General features: G+C 47.0%; 1 protein-coding gene across 1 annotated transcript in view; it reads left to right on the top strand.

Annotated features, from left to right (window-relative positions):
- The window catches only part of LOC134098455 (pleckstrin homology domain-containing family G member 3), a 75,129-nt gene that overhangs the window by 29,879 nt on the left and 23,316 nt on the right, over window positions 1-21,934 (top strand). The window contains exon 3 of the mRNA XM_062551506.1: window positions 10,359-10,822. Within this exon, the coding sequence (XP_062407490.1) occupies window positions 10,359-10,822 (464 nt within the window). The remainder of the gene's footprint in view (window positions 1-10,358; window positions 10,823-21,934) is intronic.

Genomic DNA, 21,934 nt, shown 5'->3' with positions numbered 1-21,934 from the left:
GGAAAGAAACTAAGGGGTACAGTAGTTGTGTCCTAGACAATTCAATTCAATTCAAGTTTATTTATATAGCACATTTCATATGGTTTCATATGGTATACACAGACTCTCAATGCGCTCAATTCTATGTGAACCATTCTTTTCTTATTTTGTAGTATAGTTTTTGGGCTTGTTGTGCCTTTAATCAGATAGGATTGTGGAGAATGACAGGAAGTGAGTGGAAGAGAGAGAGAGTTAGGGTGGGATCCAGAAGGGAACACGGGCCGGGAATCGAACCCCCAGTCGCCGGTGTGCGGCGCAGCTGCCCCAGACCATCGCGCCACTACTGGGGCCAAACGAAGCACTATTACAGCCGACCTTCATACAGTATTTGTAGCTCTTTTACCGATTGCGTTATTTATCCAACAACAGCGTGGCCATGTTACAAAAGAATGCAGCAGAACCATTTTTTTAATCTGTGGTCTGGGTCCAGTGGTTCCGTCCAAAAGTCTCCCACACTACCCTGGGTCTTGATGTAGCCCAGCTCGGTCCAGCAGCAGTGTGCTGTGTGGACTCTGTGGTGTTCCCACACTGACCCTACGTTGCTTCAGTGACCTTCCCTCGTCCCTGTCCTCGTCACCCACGCAGCCCAGATGCCGTTTGAGTCCTCCCAAACCCCCGGCACGTTCAAAAGGAGCGCTTAAGGTCACTAGTGCAAGTGGACCTTCAAACCAGCGGGCACCGCAAGGAAAGGTTACCATGCCCGCCCGCCCGCCCGCCCGCCCGCCCCCGGTCGGCCTTTGATGTGGAATGCGCCCACAACTCGCATCCATAAAGATCACTCTCGGCACCCATCCGTGGCTCTGTTGACAGACTGGCATTTAAGCCTCTGTGTGTGTTTGAATGTTGTATGAGCCCGGCATGCTTTAAACTTAAAGCATTCAGAGTTTTTAAAAAATGCAACCGTTTTAGCTGAAACAGTGGCTAGTTTCTTGTCATTAAAATGGTATTAGTATAGTATAGTAGTATAGTATAGTATAGTATCTTCAGCAGAGTGTGTACATGCCAAACAACAAAGACCAAGGAATCTGTAGAGGTGTACTGTTACATACAACTAATAATATGAAACAGGACTGATTATGTTAGGTAACCTTATACTTAATTACCAGGCAGGATTATAACTGTGGAATGATTGACAGGGGTAATATATTAATGGTCTTTTACTCTGGGGAACAGTGTACTGTACACAGACTGGTCATTTTAGACTCACTGCCCTCTGTGTCCTGTGCTGTGCAGTATAAAGCGACATTATTGTGAACACTTTTTTATTTTTTTTATTTTATTGGTTTTTTTTCAAAATTTTACACACCATAGCAGCACATGCATAGTCTACCATACACAATTACACATACACATACTGTAGCTCTTAACAGGATATCAGGATCTACACACATGTACACATACACACCTATACATATATACACATGCACACATACATTCATGTTAAGAAAAAACCTGCTTTTGAAACAAACACATACTTTTACTCAGTGTCCCTCCAGCTGAGCAGGCCTTAGAGTACTCTGGCATGGGAATGAATGATACAGAAGATTTAGTGGAGGGAGAGAACCGTTTTAGATAGAGGAGAGGAGGGGAGGGGCAAGGGGAGTGTTGGTGAAATATTGGCCAACAGTGAATAGGAGAGATGACCACACAACAACACGCACATTCTTACGGTCTTACTCGGACTTGAAGGTCTTCCTCCTGCTGCCTTTTTAAATGTTTTTTTCCCTCCCTCCTGATAAGAGGGGGCGTGCCCCCTGTGTTTACACGTGCTTGTGTGTGTTGGGATTGGACCGGGAGCAACCAACGGCTCACTTGACCTCGCAGTCGCAGCGTGTGTGTGTGTCTGTGTATGTGTGTGTGTGTTTGTGCACATGGGTGTGTGTGTACACGGCAAGCCTCAGTTCAAACTGGGCAAGTTGTTGGATAGGACGGAGGAAGCTATTGATCTATGCCAGAGCAGGACCTCACTACTGTGTGGAGCTGTCGGATCCAAACTCTCCGTTGATCGATCGATTGATTGATCGATTGATTGATTGATTGGAGTCGGACTGGAGGACTTGAGGTGATCGGACGGGACAATGGGCTCCCTGGGGGGCAGTAAGGAGCGGGGCTGGGGAGGGCTCCTGAGGCCCGGCCTGGACGTCTTGGCGCTCCGAGTGCTCTGGGAGGAACGAGTGCTCCGGAGCAGCCTCAACCGCAGGGTGTCCCGTCTGCTGGGTGAGTGAGGGGGTGAGAAGGGGGGGGACCCAGCCCCCCCTCCAACACCAACAGGGGGGGCTACAGAGGAAATGGATGGAGCTGTGTGTGTGTTGTGTGTTGTCCAGAAAAACGGGTGGGTGCGGATCTCGTCTGATGTGGTAAGTGAGTAAGTGTGGTGGCTGGCTGCTGCACCCTCATCCCTCAGGAGATTTGGCTGGATGGACTACACCCGACTTTTTACACAGAGCAGGTGCCTCTGAAGTTCCTCTGATGTGGCTCTGGATGTGGATGAGGGAAGGAGAGAAAGACAAGAGGGATAGAGGGACAGAGAGAGAGAAAGAAAGAGAGAGGGGGGGATAAGCTGGGGCAAGATTTTGGAATGCCAGGAGCCATTCAGGTATCACTTTCACTGAGGGAAGAACGGATGTTGGCTCTGAGATTTATGTTCACCTCAGGCTTTTTCTTTTCAAGGTGAACACACACACACACACACACACACACACACACACACACACACACACAAAAGCGCCAATGGCATTCATTTTGATTTGAAAACCATTTCTTATCTCCCACGCTCCTGGGAGGTCATGGCTGGACGTTCTTTTTGACATGACCATGAGGGAGGAAGAGAGGAAGCTCTGTGTAAACGTTTGCTCTACTGCCCGAGGCTCAGTCAGAAAGACAGTGGGGGAGAGAAAGAGGGGGAGATAGAGAAAAAGAGAAAGAGAGGAGAGAAAGAAAAAGAGTCACTCATTTCACCTAGGCTTGACACCACACCTGTAGATATGTACACCCTGCTCATTCAATGATTAGTCACCCAAAACGGTTAGCGTAGCACTGACTGTGTCTCTGCAACATGAGTAAGCGTCCTCACTGGAAAGGAAGTTCTGTTGCAATATTCCTGTGACATCATAGAAATACATTCTCAACCAGGTCCAATTTTCTGAAAAATCTAACACTTCTGAGACACTAACTTGGTGGAAACAATAACTGTAGTATACTTTAATCAATTATCTTTGATTATTAATTTGGTACTGTAGTTATAATGAACATTATTTGTCGCTCACCCCTTCATGACGAACTTGACTGCACTCGACTGGTTCCAAGCTTTAGCCACAGGGAATTTTTCTCTTTTCTCTACAGCAACGTTGGTTTCTCCAACTGAGGTTTACAAACGCTGCTTGCGAGTCCTCGTCACTCAAATGTGGCTTATGGTCGGTGATTCAGCACGCCGGGCTGATGAAGGCCAACCGGTTGCTCCACTAAATCCCGGCCCCTGGTGTGTAAACACGGGGCTTTAGACATCAGAGGAGCTTCAGCTTTGTGAAACGGATGGGTGCGTTGGGGGAAGGGGGGGGGGGGTGGAATGGGCACCATGGTGGCCTTTCGCTAGCGGATCTTCCGTCATATGCGCTCCCGTAGTCGACTTGTTTTTATCTGCGCTGTCTGGGCGAGCGGTGATTTATTCGCATCGTTATAATCCCTCGTTTACAGCCGTGGCCCTCTGGCTAGTGTAGTGTAGCCTGGAAGGTGCAGCAGGGGAGAAGTGTGTGTGTGTGTGTGTGTGTGTGTGTGTGTGTGTGTGTGTATGTATGTATGTGTGTGTGTGTGAGAAGTAGTGCAGGGCAGGCAGAGGAGAGGAGGGCAGGGGGCAAAACACAGGGGATGACAAGGGGGCTCCAGCGCCGGCTCTTTCCCAGAATGGAGGCCTCTTCCTGGGTGAAGAAACGTCTCAGTCGGGGAGGACTGCAGATAATGTGGGTTAACGTCGGGTCTCCACAGGCACGTCTGCATGCAGAGGCCTCGGGGGGGAGTGTGTTGAGATATAGGGGCTAGCAGTGCTTTGGAGCGATTAGATACATAGGCAGTGGTGGTACTTCAATACCAAGAGCAAGCTGCGTTCATGTTTGCTTTTGTAGATAAAGTTATGGCATGTACCATAACTCTTTACAAGTACCATGTCAAACGTGGACAAGCATGAAGTTGATCTGGGTGGATGTGTGCATGTTGGAGTGTGGATTTATTTTTTTAGTGTATTGTAGCAAGTGTACACTTCAACATGTGGTTTTGTTTACTGCGTGTGTGTGTGTGTGTGTGTGTGTGTGTGTGTGTGTGTGTGTGTGTGTGTGTGTGTGTGTGTGTGTGTGTGTGTGTGTGTGTGTGTGTGTGTGTGTGTGTGTGTGTGTGTGTGTGTGTGTGTGTGTGTGTGTGTGTGTGTGTGTGTGTGTGTCCCGCTAACCGCTCTAGATGTTAAAGTCCAATGTCCACGCACAGGGGAGGGGTTGATGGGAGATGCCGGCCGGTTTGAAAATGTTTTCTTTTGAAATGCACCCTGGGGGATTCCAAGTGGACGGACGGAGGGGGAAGTGGGTTAAGGAGGATGGATTTGGAGACGGGTGCCAGGGTGCTGGAGGGAGAGGTGGAGGGGGGCAGAGGGGGTGGATTGTCCTACAAACGGCTAGACCCCCCCCCCTTCCCCCCAACCCCCCCAGGTTCCACAGACCTTGAAGGCTGTCTTTACGAGCCAAAAGATAAAGAGAAAAATCTCCCTTCTTTTGTGGCAGAATGACTTCATCCCGCAGGGCTGGGAACGTGTATTAAATAAACTGTTGCCATAGCGCTTTCGCATAGTTCTCTGTTCTTTTTTTTTTCCACCCCTGTTTATTGGGTCGTGGCCAAGAAAATGTCTCATGCTTATTTGCGGTGGAGTCAGGTTATTGAGATCGGTTCAGATATGACATCAGAGTAAGTCATTGACACATTCTCATTAGAAAGACAAATAGCTGCCATCTTTTTTTAAACTTTTTTTTGCTTTTAGGAATTTCTCTCCTCAAATGGATATGGACATTGGGACAAGAGATGGCCGGTGGTGCTGGACCTTTGAGTCTTGCCGACTAACTGACTGTCTTCTGTGGTTTTCTGTTGTTAGATGGAATCAGAGTAACCAGCTCAATTCTAAGCCGAGTCTTAGATCTGAAACCAGCGCAAGCCTGCCTAGTGGGTATGTCACCGGTGCGATCAGCCGAACTCGCACAAATCACGTGCCGCTGCGACAAATTCACGCTCACGCTCCTGATCGCTTCAGTTACATCACAGCAATCCTTAAAGTGAATGCCATGCTCAATGATTTGCTTGAGGCAATGTGTACGAGCACACACACACACACACACACACACACACACACACACACACACACTCACACACTCACACACAGACAAATGCACACACCAATCATTGCAAATGGATGATCACAGTGAATGCATGATCACTGCATGTTCGGGTGATTTAACACTAATTGTGTGAGATGAGTAAAGGAACACGACTAGCGCTGAGCTCCCAAGGGCCGGTCGGATTCTTCCGAATGTGGGAACCCATCACTGTTCATAGACCTCACACAGCCACACCAACACACACACTCTCTCTCGCTCTCTCTGTCTCTCTCTCTCTCTCTATGTCTTTTCTGGAAAGACGTTTCTTAGGAATGGACCAGTTTCATGTTCCTTCATCAACACCCAATGTGTCCCATGTGGGTGAAGTGTGTGTGTTTGTGAAGTCTTATTGCCTGCTGGAAACGAGCGTCAGGGGCTCACACACACATCAAGGCGAAGGGGCTCCTTAATTTGTTTGCCACCGGAGACTATAGACGAGGAAAGCCTCCATTGAGTCTTTCCACAATGTGATTTATGGGACCAACTGTGTGTGTGTGTGTGTGTGTGTGTGTGTGTGTGTGTGTGTGTGTGTGGTGTATTTGTGTTTGTGTGTGGGGGGGTGTCTGTCAGAGAGAGAGAATGTGTTGCATACACAAAAAAGCCTTGTGAATGCTTGGCACCAATCACGCTGTTTAGTGTTGTCTTCTGGTCAGCCTACAATTTTGTTCCACATGCAACGGAATGCACCAATTCAATTTGTTGCGGTTACGTAGAATGGAAGAATGGAACACTTAGAGTATAACGAACCCACAGCACTATTTTGTTTTTCGTATGAAAAGAGGCGAAAAAAAAAAAGTTCAGAGATATTGATTTGATCATATCTCATATCTCAGTGTGTTTTCTCCGAGTCGAGACCGGGTCTAGTTGCTACTTGCTCACACTGTGACGGCATCGTGTGTGTGTGTGTGTGCCCACATAACATCATCCCTCATCAGGATGCGGGGGGCACACCCATGTGTAATGACAGCCCTGCTCACACACACACACACACACACACAGGCCGGGTGAAGCGTGCCGATGCCTGTCTCGCTCTGGAACAAGGTGGCTCCCAGAGGCCTGTGATTAGGCGTTCTCTTTCTCCGTGTCTAATGATGGAAGGATGCCCGGCCCGCTGTATTCATGTGCTATGGGAGGTTGGTTTTGTCATAATTGCTGCTCCTAGGTTGGGGATGATGTATATTCAGTAGTATCAGAGAGAGTGTCAAAGTTTAAACATGTAATTTTACACTCGTCTGCTAGATGTGACTTAATGTCAAGTCAGGGATTTGTAAGCCCAGTTTATGAAAGTACCATGTGACTGTACGTTTGTAAACAGGAACTAGTGTTTGATAAGACGGAAGTCAGCTAGAATTTAACCCCACCCACAAAAATTGAGGGTGGGAGATTCAGTCTGAACTTGTTCCACTGAGAAGCTTCTTTGCCAGTATGAAAACCAGGCGCACCAACCAAATCATGTGGATGGGCTTTATATGATGATGGGTAGTTGACTAACGGTGTCTAGTCATTCATGTCACCTGAGCACTCTTTGCTCGATTTTGTTTACAAGAAAAAGGCGTTCACTAGAGAAGCTAGACGTTAAGACTTCGCTATCACATCATCCAGAAGACAGTGATTTAAGGCATTTGTGAGAAGAAGGATGTTTTGGCTGTTCTTCCTACAGGATTCATGGTAGGCTATTTCATTGCTCTGATTGGTCAGGTCTATCCAATTGTGTGCAGACTCAATTTTTGTCCCCCTACTGTATATCAGTTGAAACGCCTCATACAGTAACCACGTTCCAGTATGACTACATCAGGTTAAGTGTTTCAGTGAATTAACATTTAACTGTTACAGCAGGGCTCTTAACTAGTGTTTGAGTGGACAGCATTTAAACAGCACATGATACAGCACAGTCTATGTTTATGACCAGTGAGTGAGTGCATGAACAGTGCTTGTTTGTGAATGGTGCCGTTTTGGTGTAAATGAGCGCTGTTGGGGAGATGTGTTGATAAACAGTGAGTGTGGATGGTGTTTGTTGGTGTGTTGATAAACAGTGAGTGTGGATGGTGTTTGTTGGTGTGTTGATAAACAGTGAGTGTGGATGGTGTTTGTTGGTGTGTTGATAAACAGTGAGTGTGGATGATGGGGTTTTTTTTGTGTTGATAAACAGTGTGTGTGGATGGTGTTTGTGTGTTGATAAACAGTGAGTGTGGATGATGGGGGTTTTTTTGTGTTGATAAACAGTGTGTGTGGATGGTGTTTGTGTGTTGATAAACAGTGAGTGTGGATGGTGTTTGTTTGTGTGTTGATAAACAGTGAGTGTGGATGGTGGGTTTTTTGTGTTGATAAACAGTGAATGTGGATGGTGTTTGTGTGTTGATAAACAGTGAGTGTGGATGGTGTTTGTGTGTTTGTGTGTTTGTTGTGAGCAGTGGGTTTGTGTGGGATCCGGTAGTGCGGAGGCCAGGACAGCGGAGGCCGGCTGTGGACAGTGTCACATCCCTCCACACACTTCCTCTTGTGCGGTGGTTTTTCTAGTTCATTCTTGAGGAGGTTGTCTGTAATGATACAGCCCACATTGTGTGTGTTGTTTGTATTTGTATGTGTATTCACATGACTTACAGGAAGCATGTATATGATTTGTCAAAGTGTGTGTGTGTGTTGCTGTGCACGCTGCTATTTGTGTCATGTGCATCAGACAGATGTGTTTGTGTATGTGTGTGTGTGTGTGTGTGTGTGTGTGCGTGTGTGTGTGGGGCAGTAGAGGACCTCTGTGCTCTGCTGTTGTGCCCTGCACTAATCCTGTTTCCCTGGGCTAATGCTGTGCTTACAGAATTGCGTGTGTCCAACACTTTATGAGATTTTAAGTCCAGATGATACACATAATCACTGACACACACACACACACACACACATACACACACACACACAGTCTGAATTCTTCCTGGCTTTGTCTCGTTGTCAGTGCGTTTCATAAAAACGACACCATGGAAGTCATGATGTGATTGTGTAATTGTTAGATAACATGACTGATTTCCTAGTACCCTCGGCGTGTAGTTATGTCAACCAAGTCATGCAGTGCACTTTAAAAGTTATTTCAAAGCACTTAGGAAAAAAAAGTCAAAAGCTGAGGAGATATAATGGGTGCACACACACAGCAACAGCTGGCCGCCACAGACCTGGTGGCTGTGAGTATTTCTGTTGACATGCGGTCTACACGTTATTGTCTCCATTCAAGAATAGCATTTGTTCTCTGAATGATATGGTTTGCGTTCAGACACGACTATCACCCCTGACAAAAGTGCCTCTGACCGTAGGCCCAGGACATCATGGCAGACAGCACTCAGTCACACCAGTGAAGCGTGCACGCTTTTCAACGGTGGACATGGCGGAGGTCATCTCTGGTGATTTCAGTGACCCTCGGCTCATGCCCAGTCAATGCCCTCAGTCACGCCGTAGTGCGTGCGCTTCCTGCGCAGGGACTTGCGTAACAGTCTGATTGCCTTGCCATTCATCCCAATTTGGTACGGGCATGTTTTAATAGGGCGTGACTTTGCTCCAGTGTCAGAACATGTTGGCCCTGGACTTCCTGCTGGAAGGATTAAGTGAAGATATCGCCTGTGGTTATAGCTCTCTAAGCTAGAGGTGAAATCTAACTGGATTTATGGGAAGTGTCCAGTAGAGACAATGGCGTGTGTGTGTATGCGTGTGTACGTGTATGTGTGTGTGTACATACGTGTGTGTGTGTGTACGTGTCGTGCACGTGGGCCATAGTGTGACTGTTGGTTACAGGGAGGTGTGAATGCCAGGCATCTGAGAATAAGTTGCATCAGGATCCAGTTGTTTATTCGCCCCATCATCCTGATGGTCCTGCCAAGACCCAACCTTGATGGACCTGTTTCATGGAAGCCACCCTTGTTTGTGTGCGGTCTCCAGGAAACTCGAGGCTCTCTCTTGTCAGCATATCCAACGCTTGCTAGATTGGTGACCAAACTTGGCGGTGGTGACGCAAGCTATTAACGTTATCAACATCACATCTCTCACGGGCTGCTGTTACGCAATGCCACCGAATACTCAACCTGTGCTTTGAAAACAAGTTGGTAAACGTTCATCACATTATACAAAGGCAACAAGGATATTATGGAGTTGTACAAATTCAACAGAAATCTAAGGATACAGTGGTAATGTGAAAATAAGCCCATTTTCCGAATGAGAGCTTTGAAGCACAGATCAACATTCCTCAGAAAAATGTGGCCTACTGCTGTTTTGACTGACTTAGTTACTTTAAGAAGAAAGGCCATTGTTTCTGCTCGATCTTGCCTTTTGTCTTTTAAGCATAAGATTAAAGCAGACAATGGCACGAGAAAAAGGCTCAGCAATTACACTCTTGGCAGCGCCGGGCATTCCTGGGTTTATTCGGAGAGACAAGTTAAGTGTGCGGTATGCGCCGTGCATAGGAGGAGACCTGGTTGTGATGTACCGTGGCTGCGTGATTATTCTTGCGTCACTGATTGTTGCTTTCCCAGATGGGTTGCGGACCGCTCCAGTGCTGACAGTGGTGTGTTGAATCAGGAGAATTTCACCCGGCGTCGGCCCACAGGCCCAAGAAAAATAACATGTGAAATTACACTCTCTCCCCCTCTTTTCCCCACTCTCTCTCTCTCTCTCTCTCTCACTCTTTCTCTCTCTCTCACTCTCTCTCTCCGGCTTTCTTCTTCTCCCGATTGCCTTCTTTTTTTCTTTTTTTCTTTCTTTCTTTCTTTCTTTCTTTCTTTCTTTCTTTCTTTCTTTCTGTCTTTCTCATCTCTTCTCTTCCCCCTTCTATCTAATTCCGTGCATCTTTCTTTTTATTCTCCATTGACCTTGTTCCTTATGCCCTCTCTCTCTCTCTCTCTCTCTCTCTCTCTATCTCTCTATCTCTCTCTCTCTCAGAGTCGCCTCGGCTGTCCACGGCTTCGGTCAGCAGCAATGAGCGCTCGTCCACGGCGACGCTGTCGGACTGCGGCGAGCCGGGCGGCGGTGGGGGCGGCCAGCGGCCGGTGAGCCTGGTGTCCACGCTCTCCTCGGGCTCCTCGGGCTCGTCCCGCGACGACAGCCCGCCCTGCGGCGGAGCCCCGCCGGACGTCGACCTCGAGCTCTGCCCGCCGGAACTGACCCCGGGCCAGCAGCAGCAGCGCAACAACAACAACGCGGTCACCACAGCGGCAGAGAGGAGCGAAGAAGCAGGAACAGGAGGAGGAGGAGGAGGAGGAGAAGGAGGAGGAGGGCCGCCGCTCTCGCCGTTCGCCGCCAAAGCCATGGCGCCCAATCCCAAGCTCACGTACCTGGACCGCGTCGTCATGGAGATCATCGAGACGGAGCGCATGTACGTGAGGGACCTGCGGAGCATCGTGGAGGTGAGTCGCCACGGTGACCTTTTACGTAGTCTTGACCCTTAACAGCTTAAGCAGCTTTGGAATTTTTAGGGACTAGTTTTGGAGATTACAATAATCAAATATCCCAGAACTAATCTATACTGTCCCTGAAAACATTCCATTGCATTTTAGCCTCTCATTCAGATCGCCTACTATGTGCCGTGGCGAATCCTGCAAAGCTAGCAACTGTACCGGCCACGCTGTGGTCACCAATGAGCATGTCCTGTTACTGGACTGCTGAGGTGTGTTCAAGTTCGCAAACAGTGGCGAACGTTCGAGGTGAACATGTTTTCTTTGAACTGTTAAATTTGAACGATTTGGTCTTAACATTCCATTCTAACAGTGAATGCATTGTTGCGTTCGTCAAACTCACGTCCAGTTCCACTGTATGTTCGCGGCGCACCACCTCCTCAGACTGTTTGCGATTGTTAGCAAACGTTCGCCAAAAACTCAAGGCTAACGGAATACTGTTTGCAAACTTTCGCAAACGTTCGCCCATGTTCGCCTAAGTTCGGTGAACTTGAACGCACCTCTGATGTGGAGCGTTAGCAAATGTTTTTTTTGGTTTTTTTGTAAATTATTTTTATTGGTTTTCCTTTCAAACGCATTATATACAATGACAATATAAATGCATAGAATGTCTTACGAGCGTTAGCAAATGTGCCAAGGGAATGGTCATGTTGATACTGTACCTTCTCTGCATGGATCTGTATCGCAAAGCATGGCATGTTTGGTCCTTGGCGAGCCTGAAAAGTCCTTGAGGTATCCTTGAATGTGCTGTGGAAGGAACAGTGGGAATCCCTGTCAGTCATTCAAGGATGGACTGCATTTAACCTGTGGAAGACCGTTAACCCAGAGGTGTGATCAGAGATCATTACAATTGGCCATGCTTGCCCTTCTTAAACTCCTGAGACTTTTAAATGAGGTTACTGCTGTCTCTCATAGCCCAGAGCTTTAGATAGCATCTAGTGTGTGTGTGTGTGTGTGTGTGTGTGTGTGTGTGTGTGTGTGTGTGTGTGTGTGTGTGTGTGTGTGTGTGTGTGTGTGTGTGTGTGTGTGTGTGTGTGTGTGTGTGTGTGTGTGTGTGTGTGTGTGTGCGTGTGTGTGCGTGTGTGCCCGTGTGTGTGTATGTGTGTGTGTGTGTGCCTGTGTGTGTGTGCCTGTGTGTGTGTGCCTGTGTGTGCATGTGTATGTGTGTGATGGGCTATAATCTGGTTCGGCAGAGGACAAAGCACGGAATGGTCTCACATGACCGGTGGTTTACTGCCCAACCTCACGCCCGTAGATCACGCATGTCCTTGGCTCCCCCGGCCCACAGGAGGAGAAGGAGGGGGGTGGGGCGGGGGCACACAAGGGGAGAGGGGAGGGAAAGGGTATTGGAGTGGTAGTATTGGAGGGGGGGGGGGGCAGTAGACCTCAGGTAATCCCCCCTCCAGACAACAACAAGGGGCAGGACCACTGACCTTTAACCTAACACAGTAAGCTGCTGAGAGTTAGCTAAGGTTGAGCTAGCGCAGGACACACACACACACACACACACACACACACACACACACACACACACACACACACACACACACACACACACACACACAGTCGATTGTAGATTGTAGTGAAATATGCAGACACGTCACTTATGCTAGGTTGCGCAGATTTTAGAAGCATTATTTAATAAAGATGTTTAGGTTGTTGTAGCACAGGATGATGTCTTTATTCAAGATGTTCCAGCATTTCACAATAGGGATGTTTTGATCAAACAGTCCTGGCAGGGGAGGTAGAGACATTGCCCAATAACCTGTGTGGGTGATTTGTCTACAGTACCTCCTAGAATTCTTCAAGTGGGCTTGAGCAAGACCTCGTCGTTTCCCAATCCCATACGGTGCCTTTAAAGTCTTAAAGCAGTTAACTTTCAGGTTTCGCACTTGACGTCAGCGCGCTTTGAAACGGACTGTTTTCAAATCCTCAAGGATCTTGGAGAAGACTCTCTCTCTCAGCTGCCAAGTTGTCGCTGCATCTTGCTGTTCTCCATTATCATTCATACTGGCTCAATGATGATGGGATTATGCACGATCTGCAAGATGTTAAGTGTTCATTTTGTAAGCTTGTGTGCAATACACAGACATGAACAATAAGAAGGACTCACAACTGAAAATCATACTCTTTATCATGACTACCCAGTTCAATGTCAAAACTCCCATGAATCCTGACAGATACAGTAATTTCCTGCATATAAGCCGCATTGTGTATAAGCCGCAGGACAGTGTTTTATGCAAGTTAAAAGAAGCGAAACCATATTAATACCATATTAACTTCCCCCCTGTATTAACCTCATAGCTGAAGAAATTTAGCAAAATCAATGTATAAGCTGCGGCTAATAGTCAGGAAATTACGGTATATAATCAAGCTATAGGTTAATCTGCACGGGTCGTGCAGGCTTTTGAAGTCCACATTACTGTACCTTCTCTTATCAAGTCACAAAATCACATAAGGGCCACAAGTCCACCATTTGTGACGGAACCAAACAAATTCAGCATAACGGTTCCCGTTTGGTTTGCGGAAGTATTTCTAGTTTATCTCCCACAGAGTCAAAAGGTTCCTAAAGTGCCTGCTTCCTCATAGATAAGAACTTCCTCTAGAGAGAGACCGCTGAGAGGATTGGAGCCACACGCTTGTGGCTGCCTAGTTTTGGGCCTTGGTTTGAGTCTGGTGTAATCTGGCCTATAGTCTGGACTAGATTGGAAGGGCTTTCAGATCCAGTTATGTTTGTGATGGGGCTGATGGCCTGCATTAAGTAGCCCTGTAATGCTGTCAGAATAGCGGGTAGGAAACCTAGCAACATCATGCACTAAAGCCTGTTATCACATTAGTGTGACAGGCTTAGGGAAGGCATTAAGGTGTGTGTGTGTGTGTGTGTGTGTGTGTGTGTGTGTGTGTGTGTGTGTGTGTGTGTACGTGTGTGTGATTAATAGTGATGAAGACACATAATATTAGTTCTGCGCAATATAGAGAGTGAGAGTTGTGTGTGTGTCTGTGTGTGTGTGTGTGTGTGTGTGTGTGTGTGTGTGTGTGTGTGAGATACTAAGCAACAGTCACATAAGCACATAAGATTTGCTGTGTGCCAGATTGAGTGAGTGTAAGCGTACATGTACAGCATGATTGTACATTTGTGTACAGTATGTGTGAACTGTGCAACATGTGTGTGTGTGTGAGTGAAGGTCCGTGGCCACGAATAGTCAATTCTAAAGTGGAGTGATGACTGCCATATTGCCGGTGTCGGCTTCACTAACCGAACGCTAACGCTAACGCACCGGACGTACAGGAGCTGCTTTATCTGTAAAGCAGAAGGTCGTGTCATAAAGGCTATTGTGTGCGACATGTACAGTACAGTATGATTGTACATTTGTGTACAGTATGTGAACTGTGCAACGTGTGTGTGTGTGTGTGTGAGCCAAGTTCCGAGGCCCACGAGTGGTCAGTTCCAAAGCGTAGCAAGGAGCCAGAGCTGGTGAGGAGAGGAGCGGAGCGGAGCGGAGCGTCCTCCTGTGAGTGAACGCGGGAGCTCTCTGGCCGGCGGACTGGACACTATAATTAACCCTTTTAGATCCAGACATCCTGTACATGCGGATTATCCTGTTGTGTAACCATTGTGGTCAGTGGTGTAAGATCCCGACTGCTCGAGACTACAAGTAAACAAACACACACACACACACACACACACACACACATACACTCACACTCACACACACATACACACACGCGCACGCTGGTATCATCATTCATAGACAAGTGATAGTTTGTCTGGTCAACACGTCACAACAAACCAGTTAAACATCACAGGACTGAAGCAGAAGTGCACACTCACATGCTTACAGTAGTCTCACTCTCTCTCTCTCTCTCACGCATGCATGCATGCATGCACGCACGCACACACAGACATACACACATGCACACACATATACACCCATACACACTCACATACTTAGTCTCTCTCTCTCTCTCTCTCTCCTTTCTTGAACACACACACACACACACACAACACACACATACAGTACACACCCATACACACTCACATACTTAGTCTCTCTCTCTCTCTCTCTCCAACACACACACACAGGTGGCAGTGCTCGCTGTGTTTTTATAGATGTAGCACTCAGCACAGTGGTGATTATAGCGCTCAGTACCATTGCTCATACTGTATGCCAGGCTGCTAGCAGGCAGCTCCACACACCGTGTTATTTAGCAGCACCCACGGCTTACCCGTCCTACCGCTCTCTTCTCTGCGGAGAGGGAGCTGAAGGAGAAAATTATATATGCACACACACACACACACACACACACACACACACACACACACACACACACACACATATACTGTATATATATATATATATATATACACACACACACACACACACACACACACACACACACACACACACTCACTCACGAGTAGACATATGTCAACACTAACACACTTACTTTCTAAATATATTTAAGCCTGCGGGCAGACTACTTGGCTGAAATACAACACCTGACTACAATTGCTGGAGGAAGAATACATGTTGAATATCATTAGTTCGTTATGCCTTAGAAACAGTGAAACATTCATAAGCACTGTATCTGCCTTCTCTTGGCTGTGGTTTAGTAACAGCAGTGTTTGTACAGTACATGCAGAACAGATTATTGTTTCAGCACTTTAAAGGGATAATCCGGAGTGAAATTCACTTTAGATCAATTTTTCGGACTATTGGGAGTACATACGTTGAGTTGACACCAAAATCATGTCATTCGGATGTATTTTGAGAAAGTTCGAGTTCACCGTTTTTAGCCAATGAATTTAATCGAGTCAGTACCTTTCCGGAAATGTTAGTAAAGTGTTGTGGAAGCGTTGCGCAGCTGCCACAGCGACATTTCCGGAAGGTACTGACTCGATTAAATTAATTCTGGACTCTCTATCCGACCACATAAAGACGTGGGGATACTTCGGTTTGGCTTTAGGGACCCTCTACTCACTACCACGTAAGTGTAGCGTTGTTTGGAACAGTAGAAGAGGTATAAAAATAGCGTTTTGTAGTGGCGAAAGGACCTGCCCCGGTCACTTCCAGGCTAACGAGTTTTGGCTAAAAACGGTGAACTCGAACTTTCTCAAAATACATCCGAATGACATGATTTTGGTGTCAACTCAACGTATGTACTCCCAATAGTCCGAAAAATTGATCTAAAGTGCATTTCACTCCGGATTATCCCTTTAATCACTGTTGAGTCATTCTATGAAATGGGTGCCATTTTTCACCAAATCATTTTCCAAATTTTCATCAAATGTAAACTTCTTTTACATTTTTACACAACAATTAAGACATGATCACCCCTTAAAAAATCATATTTGCCCACCTCAGTCAGATTGTTTCTTGTTTGCTCTACAGGCAGACATTATTAAACATTTTCACATGAGCCTTTGTAGAGTAGAGTAGAGTACAAATGTCAAGATTCAATACTGAAAGCTGTTCACATGGTAACCTCATCCTTCCAAAACAGCAAAAGCATTTAAAAAAAAAAAAACTCTTGTTGACCAATGGTGTCATCTAGAGTCGAGCTGAGTGGCTAAGTGTTTTTCCCCTTGTTTCCCCATCCTTCATTCATATTTATCTTCACTCCATAAAGCAATGTTTACACAACAGAGGCGACGAGGCTGCAGCAGGGCAAAGTCTGCTCTCACTGAAACCAGAGACAGGTGTGCTCATTGAGGTATGCTCAATGTGCATTAGGCATGATACTGATGTCCTGCACTGCCATTGGTCATCTCTCTCCCCTTGAGGGACAGCTGATGATAAGCAAAGCTGACGCTTGAGTGACAGTCTTTTTTTTTTTAAAGAAAATCCCGCACACTGTCCATTACGCATGCATATTTATTTACAACGTTTCGGTCATAGACCTTCCTCAGGTGAATTCAGGTAAATTCATTATAATTCATTATAAATATGCGTGCGTAATGGACAGTGTGCGGGATTTTCTTTCACAAGTTTAACTGGGTAACCTATTCCGACGCACCTGTCCCTACAAAAGAGGTGTGCAAAAGTGTTTTGTAAGCAGTCTTTTTTTTTATCATTATTTATTTTTTTAAAACTTCACCTTGCCTGGAGTGGTTCTCAGAGGCCTGGCCCCATACCGATTCTTTTTTTTTTTTTGCCCACCCTTTGTTGGAGGCCAACTTTATTTTTAATTCAAATTATGTATAAAGTACAAACAGTACTTTACTCCAGACAGACCCACATCCAATAATAGTAATAAGGGACAGTCTTATGTAAAGCGGACCAAGATGGCTGACAGACAGCGTCATCTTTTTGTTCTCAGAGCTCTTTCAGTTCAGTGTGGATTTGCTAAGGTCTGTTTTCTTATGCCCTGAAATATGAATGTGAGTGGACGTGTCCGTGAGCACTGACCTCCATTTTGCTACAACTGTGTGCTTTTACAACACTCATTGTTCACGAGACGAGGATTTTCTTTTCTATTACACCGAGGCTTTGAAGTGAGCCAACTGACCATCACAGTTATTAAATACACTGGCAGCGCTCGCGAAACCCCTCGGCAGTCCCGCCCTGTTACTTGGCAGGCCGAGGGGGAGTCGTCTGACTTTGCCGGGGCGCTGTGGTTAGCGTGTGCTGCTACATAGTCTGAAGCCCTAATAAGGCAGAGCAGAAATAAAAGGCCCATTCTCCTGTCACTGAGATGAGGTCATTTCCTCCTGCCCGTCGCTACCGTTAGCTGGAATGATGGTGTGTTTGAGAGAGAGTATGTGTGTGTGTGTGTGTGTGTGTTTAGCTGGAGCCAGGTGTTGAGTCACTGAGCTATGGGTCTGGGTGTTGAAATGCCCAGGGAGTCTCAAGAGGGGTCCCTTTGAGGGCTTTGGCATTGGATCTGTTAACACAGCCTTACATGTTCCCTCGGCCTGGCAGCGTAATTGCACCAGAATAATGGTGAAAAATGAAGAATACTGTACAATCTCGTTCTGGGCCGAGGGTTCTGGTACTATGCCAGCCGTTTGCAACACCGAGGCTTCCAACACCAAGTCTCTGTTTCCATGGGTTGATGGAGGCGTAGGTGGGTATGTGGGTGGATGGGCAGGTGGACGGATGACTCATGCGGCCTGGTTCACCGTTCACCGCCGTTGTTTTGGAAAAGATCCCCGTGACGTGTAACGAGCCAGGCGAAAATTGTAAAACTAATAACCTGGTTTCACATCACCGAGACGTAGCTCATAAATCTTTCTTGCGTCTGCAACGAAGCTTTTGTTTTCGCTGGTGACGTTGGCGAGCCAGCGAGGAGAAACAGACTGCCTGAGGAGAGGCTCTTGAGCGCGAACCATCAAACGCAGAATCGCGCCCCTGACGGAATGCGCAGCTTTGATAGTGTGTTTTCCCAGACCAGAAGCCGCGCCGAGACACTCATTGGGGATGTATTGATACGACCGCAGATGAATAAACATCGGAGGCCTGAGCCACCCCCGTGTTGTGAGATATCTCACAAAGGTATGCGACGGGGCTGTCATATCAAACAGAATTTCAAACGCAGGCTCGCCGCCCAGAATTAAACAGCCATTTCCTCAGGCCTAGCAGTGTCCACCACCACCACAACAACAGCAGCGAGCGAGCGGTGGTTGGCCATGCAGCAAAGCCCCCGAAAAGATATACATTTCTTACTCTCCAACTCTCGTCCAACTGGCTAGAGTCCCCCCGTTTTTGCTCCTCTGGTTCAAATGACGTGGAGCCAACAAGTCGTAGAAGGGGAAGGTTGTTGGTTCAAATGCAAATGCATAAATAAGGGTATATGTCCTCGATGAACCATGATTTATTTGCTTGCCATTAAAAGCTCATTCAAAACCTACAGTGAAGAAATGAATAAAATGAGATGTAAATGTGAAATAGCTGTATATGAAGAAGGGTGGTAAGGATTTTGTTGCCCCTGAAAACACACACTTAGTTTGAGGTTTTTATTAAACGTGTCTCTGTTTCCTGTTTTGATCCATACCTGCTGTTAGCATCATTTTTTTGGGACCGCGGTGGACGGCAAATGCCCAGATTCCACGACGCCGCAAGCAGCACTCTGTCGCCCCCACCCCAGACACAACATGGCCGAAAAAGCATCCCTCACTTACCCATAGCCATATATTTCCATTCGTGTTCTTCTCCCCCCCTTTTTTTGCGTCTTAAGCTGTCATTACATTCTCTCTCTCTCTCTCTTTTTTTTTCTCTTTTTTTTTCGTCCACTGTGTGGATGTTGGGGTTCGGCCAGCTCTGTGTTTTGTTCTCGGTCGAGGTGCTTTGCCCCAAGAGCACCCTAATGATGAACGCAGGTTTGGCACGGGCCAGAATCCGACGCGCTCGCTCTTTTGGAAACGAGAATGAAAAAAAGAGAGAAAAGAGACAGAAAAGAAAAAAAAAGGCACAGAGGAATGCCTAGAAAAGGGGGTTTCACCAGGTCCTGCATTGAAATGAAATGAAATAAAAGACAAAACAAGGGGGGGAAAAAGATCAGGGCGCCAGGTTGCGGAGACAAACCTTGGCGGCTGTGAGGTAATTGGCCGGGGCTGCTCGGGGAGTATTGACTTTTCCGTTTTTCGGGGGTTACGCACAGACAACTTCCAGCTCCGAAGCGTGAGACCCCGAGGCAGCGGCGGAGGCTCTTCATGGGAAGCTGTGAACGTGACCTAAATTTCAGCTCCTCCGATTTCATCTGTCTCCAGACGGAGCCCATTGTTGGTATTAGCACTGTCACGTGACCTGCAGCCGCATCCAAATTTGGGGAGATATTCACGGCCCGATCCAAAAAGACCTTCTGCTATCCTTTTGATGGTTTCTTTGGAACGGCTGAGTAGCTTTCTGGTTGAAAACCTACACCTTTTGAATTCTCTGTGTGATTCCTGTTCGGAGTTGATTGAGGCTATCTCTGGTGTCCAATTTTAGCAGTCTCATGGGGTTTGGTGCAAAAGCAGTGGATGTTTTCAAGTTCCAGCTGGCTAAGACTCTGACAACTGACCTGATAACTGATAAGCAATTCCCAGAATGCCACTTCCATAGTTAAAAGGTTAGAGAATCTATTATTTTGAACTCTCTTTGTTTCAATGGTTATAGCACAACAATGCTCGTGGGTAATGCAACCCAGATTGAACTCATTCTTGCTTTATTATTTGCATATGGCTCTTGGATTGCCCAGTAGCCATGATCAGACGTGGCACACCATTGTTCGATTCTGTTACTCGGTTGACTGTTGCAGCTGTGCGCAGCTGATTTAAGTTTAGCATCACACCCCCATATGTGGAGATCTGGAGATCTTTCTAGTCCAAGAAACCATCTGAAACGAACAACTGTGTCATGAGTCCAGACAGTGTTTTGTATACAGTGTGTTCTGAGCTGCAGTATGAAATCAGTCGGCAGCTGAACCTGGTTTACGGGGGCCAGTCTGGTTTGCGGTCTCAGTGGAATGGCACGAGAGGCAGACGCAGTGGTTTGAAACCCAACACTGGTGGTGGGGTCCCAGTGGTCCCCGTATATGACCAGTGCTACGGTGGCGTCGCGTGTGCGTGCGTGCGTGTCTGTCTGTCTGTGTGTGTGTGTTGGTGTGTGTGTGTGTGTTGGTGTGTGTGTGTGTGTGTGTGTGTGTGCTGCACGTGTGTGTGTGTGTGTGTGTGTGTGTTGGTGTGTGTGTGTGTGTGTGTGTGTGCTGCACGTGCCTTGGCTCGAGTGTGCCCCACTTAACGGGCAATGAGCATGTGAAGAATATCTTCATGTGTTTACATATGTGCAAATCATGTGAGATTTTCTTTGCTTGCTGTGTGTGTGTGTGTGTCTGTGTGTGTCTGTGTGTGTCTGTGTGTGTCTGTTTGTGTATATTGAGGGGAAAATGTTGAGTCAGAGAAAGGAGGTCTGGCACTCAATATCCCAGCATGCATCTGGAAGTTCCATCAGGTGGCTGGAAGGTCCCTGCGGGGCGATGGGGATGGCGGGAGACGATGATAACCCTGTGTCAACGCATCATCAATATGAGTCCCTCAGACCTCCCCATACTAGAGGACAAAAATCACCATAATCAACAGATCATAGGACATTCAGGGGCTAAAATGAAGGGAAACCCCAATCTAACATCAGCCTGGGGTCTATTTTTGGATGATTACGAGATACATTTTCGTTTGGGACCAAGTTGACGTCAATCTGTGCAGTTTTGAGTACGACTGGACTATAGATTTACATGTACATACAACTGAATAGCATGTCGCCTAGCCTGATTAGTAATCTCCTCTTACATCCTGTTTTGCCGTACAGCTCTTGGTGGTTTGTGAGTGTAGAACGATGTCAGTTAGATGCTGACACTATGCGTTTGAATGCTTGTTTCCATCAGCCACAATCTCACCACATCCTTGCGCACACTTGCACACACTTGCTCATAACCTGTTAACAGGTACATGCTCACATGTGCACACACATGCACTCACCCATGTGTGTACATTACACACACACACACACACACACACTCAGGTAATTGGCAGCATTAACTTTATTCACAGCCCTTAAGCCGTTGGTTTATTCTGGTCAATGGAGTGGCGTGGCAGTAAGTGCAGTGCCCAGCAGATTTCTAAATACAGAGAGCCTCTCTGCAGTCTATCTACAGTACGCTGCTGATTCATGGCCAGCGCGGCCTCGGAACGCCACCCAAGGACACCTCGGGCCTAACCCTGGGTCAGGAAAAGGCTTCCTATTTAAAGGTGATGACAAGTGTCCTTCGCTGGCCACCGTAGTGGCTGTATGCCAAACCCCTTGCGGTGCGGACTGGCACTCGGATTCAAGAACGGAGGAAAAGTTCACGCTGAGACCGAGAAGGTGACGGCACTCTGAGTGGTTGAGCTGTACAGTACCTCGTTCACTAAGTCAAGTTCACCTCGCCCAGTAGTTCAAGTGCACCTCGTACAGGCCTAGACAGAGGATAAATCTGCCCAATTAAAACAAAGAAAGGAAACCGGGGCACGCTGATTAAACGGGGTCTGAAGACACGGACGTGTTGAAGCGTTGGTTTGCACAGAGTCAAGTTTAATCAGTGTTGCTC

The sequence above is a fragment of the Sardina pilchardus genome, chromosome 12 (assembly GCF_963854185.1).
Source record: "Sardina pilchardus chromosome 12, fSarPil1.1, whole genome shotgun sequence".
Taxonomy (NCBI): Eukaryota; Metazoa; Chordata; class Actinopteri; order Clupeiformes; family Clupeidae; genus Sardina; species Sardina pilchardus.
Note: the sequence above shows the minus strand (reverse complement) of the source record. Positions and strands in the feature narration are given on the sequence as shown.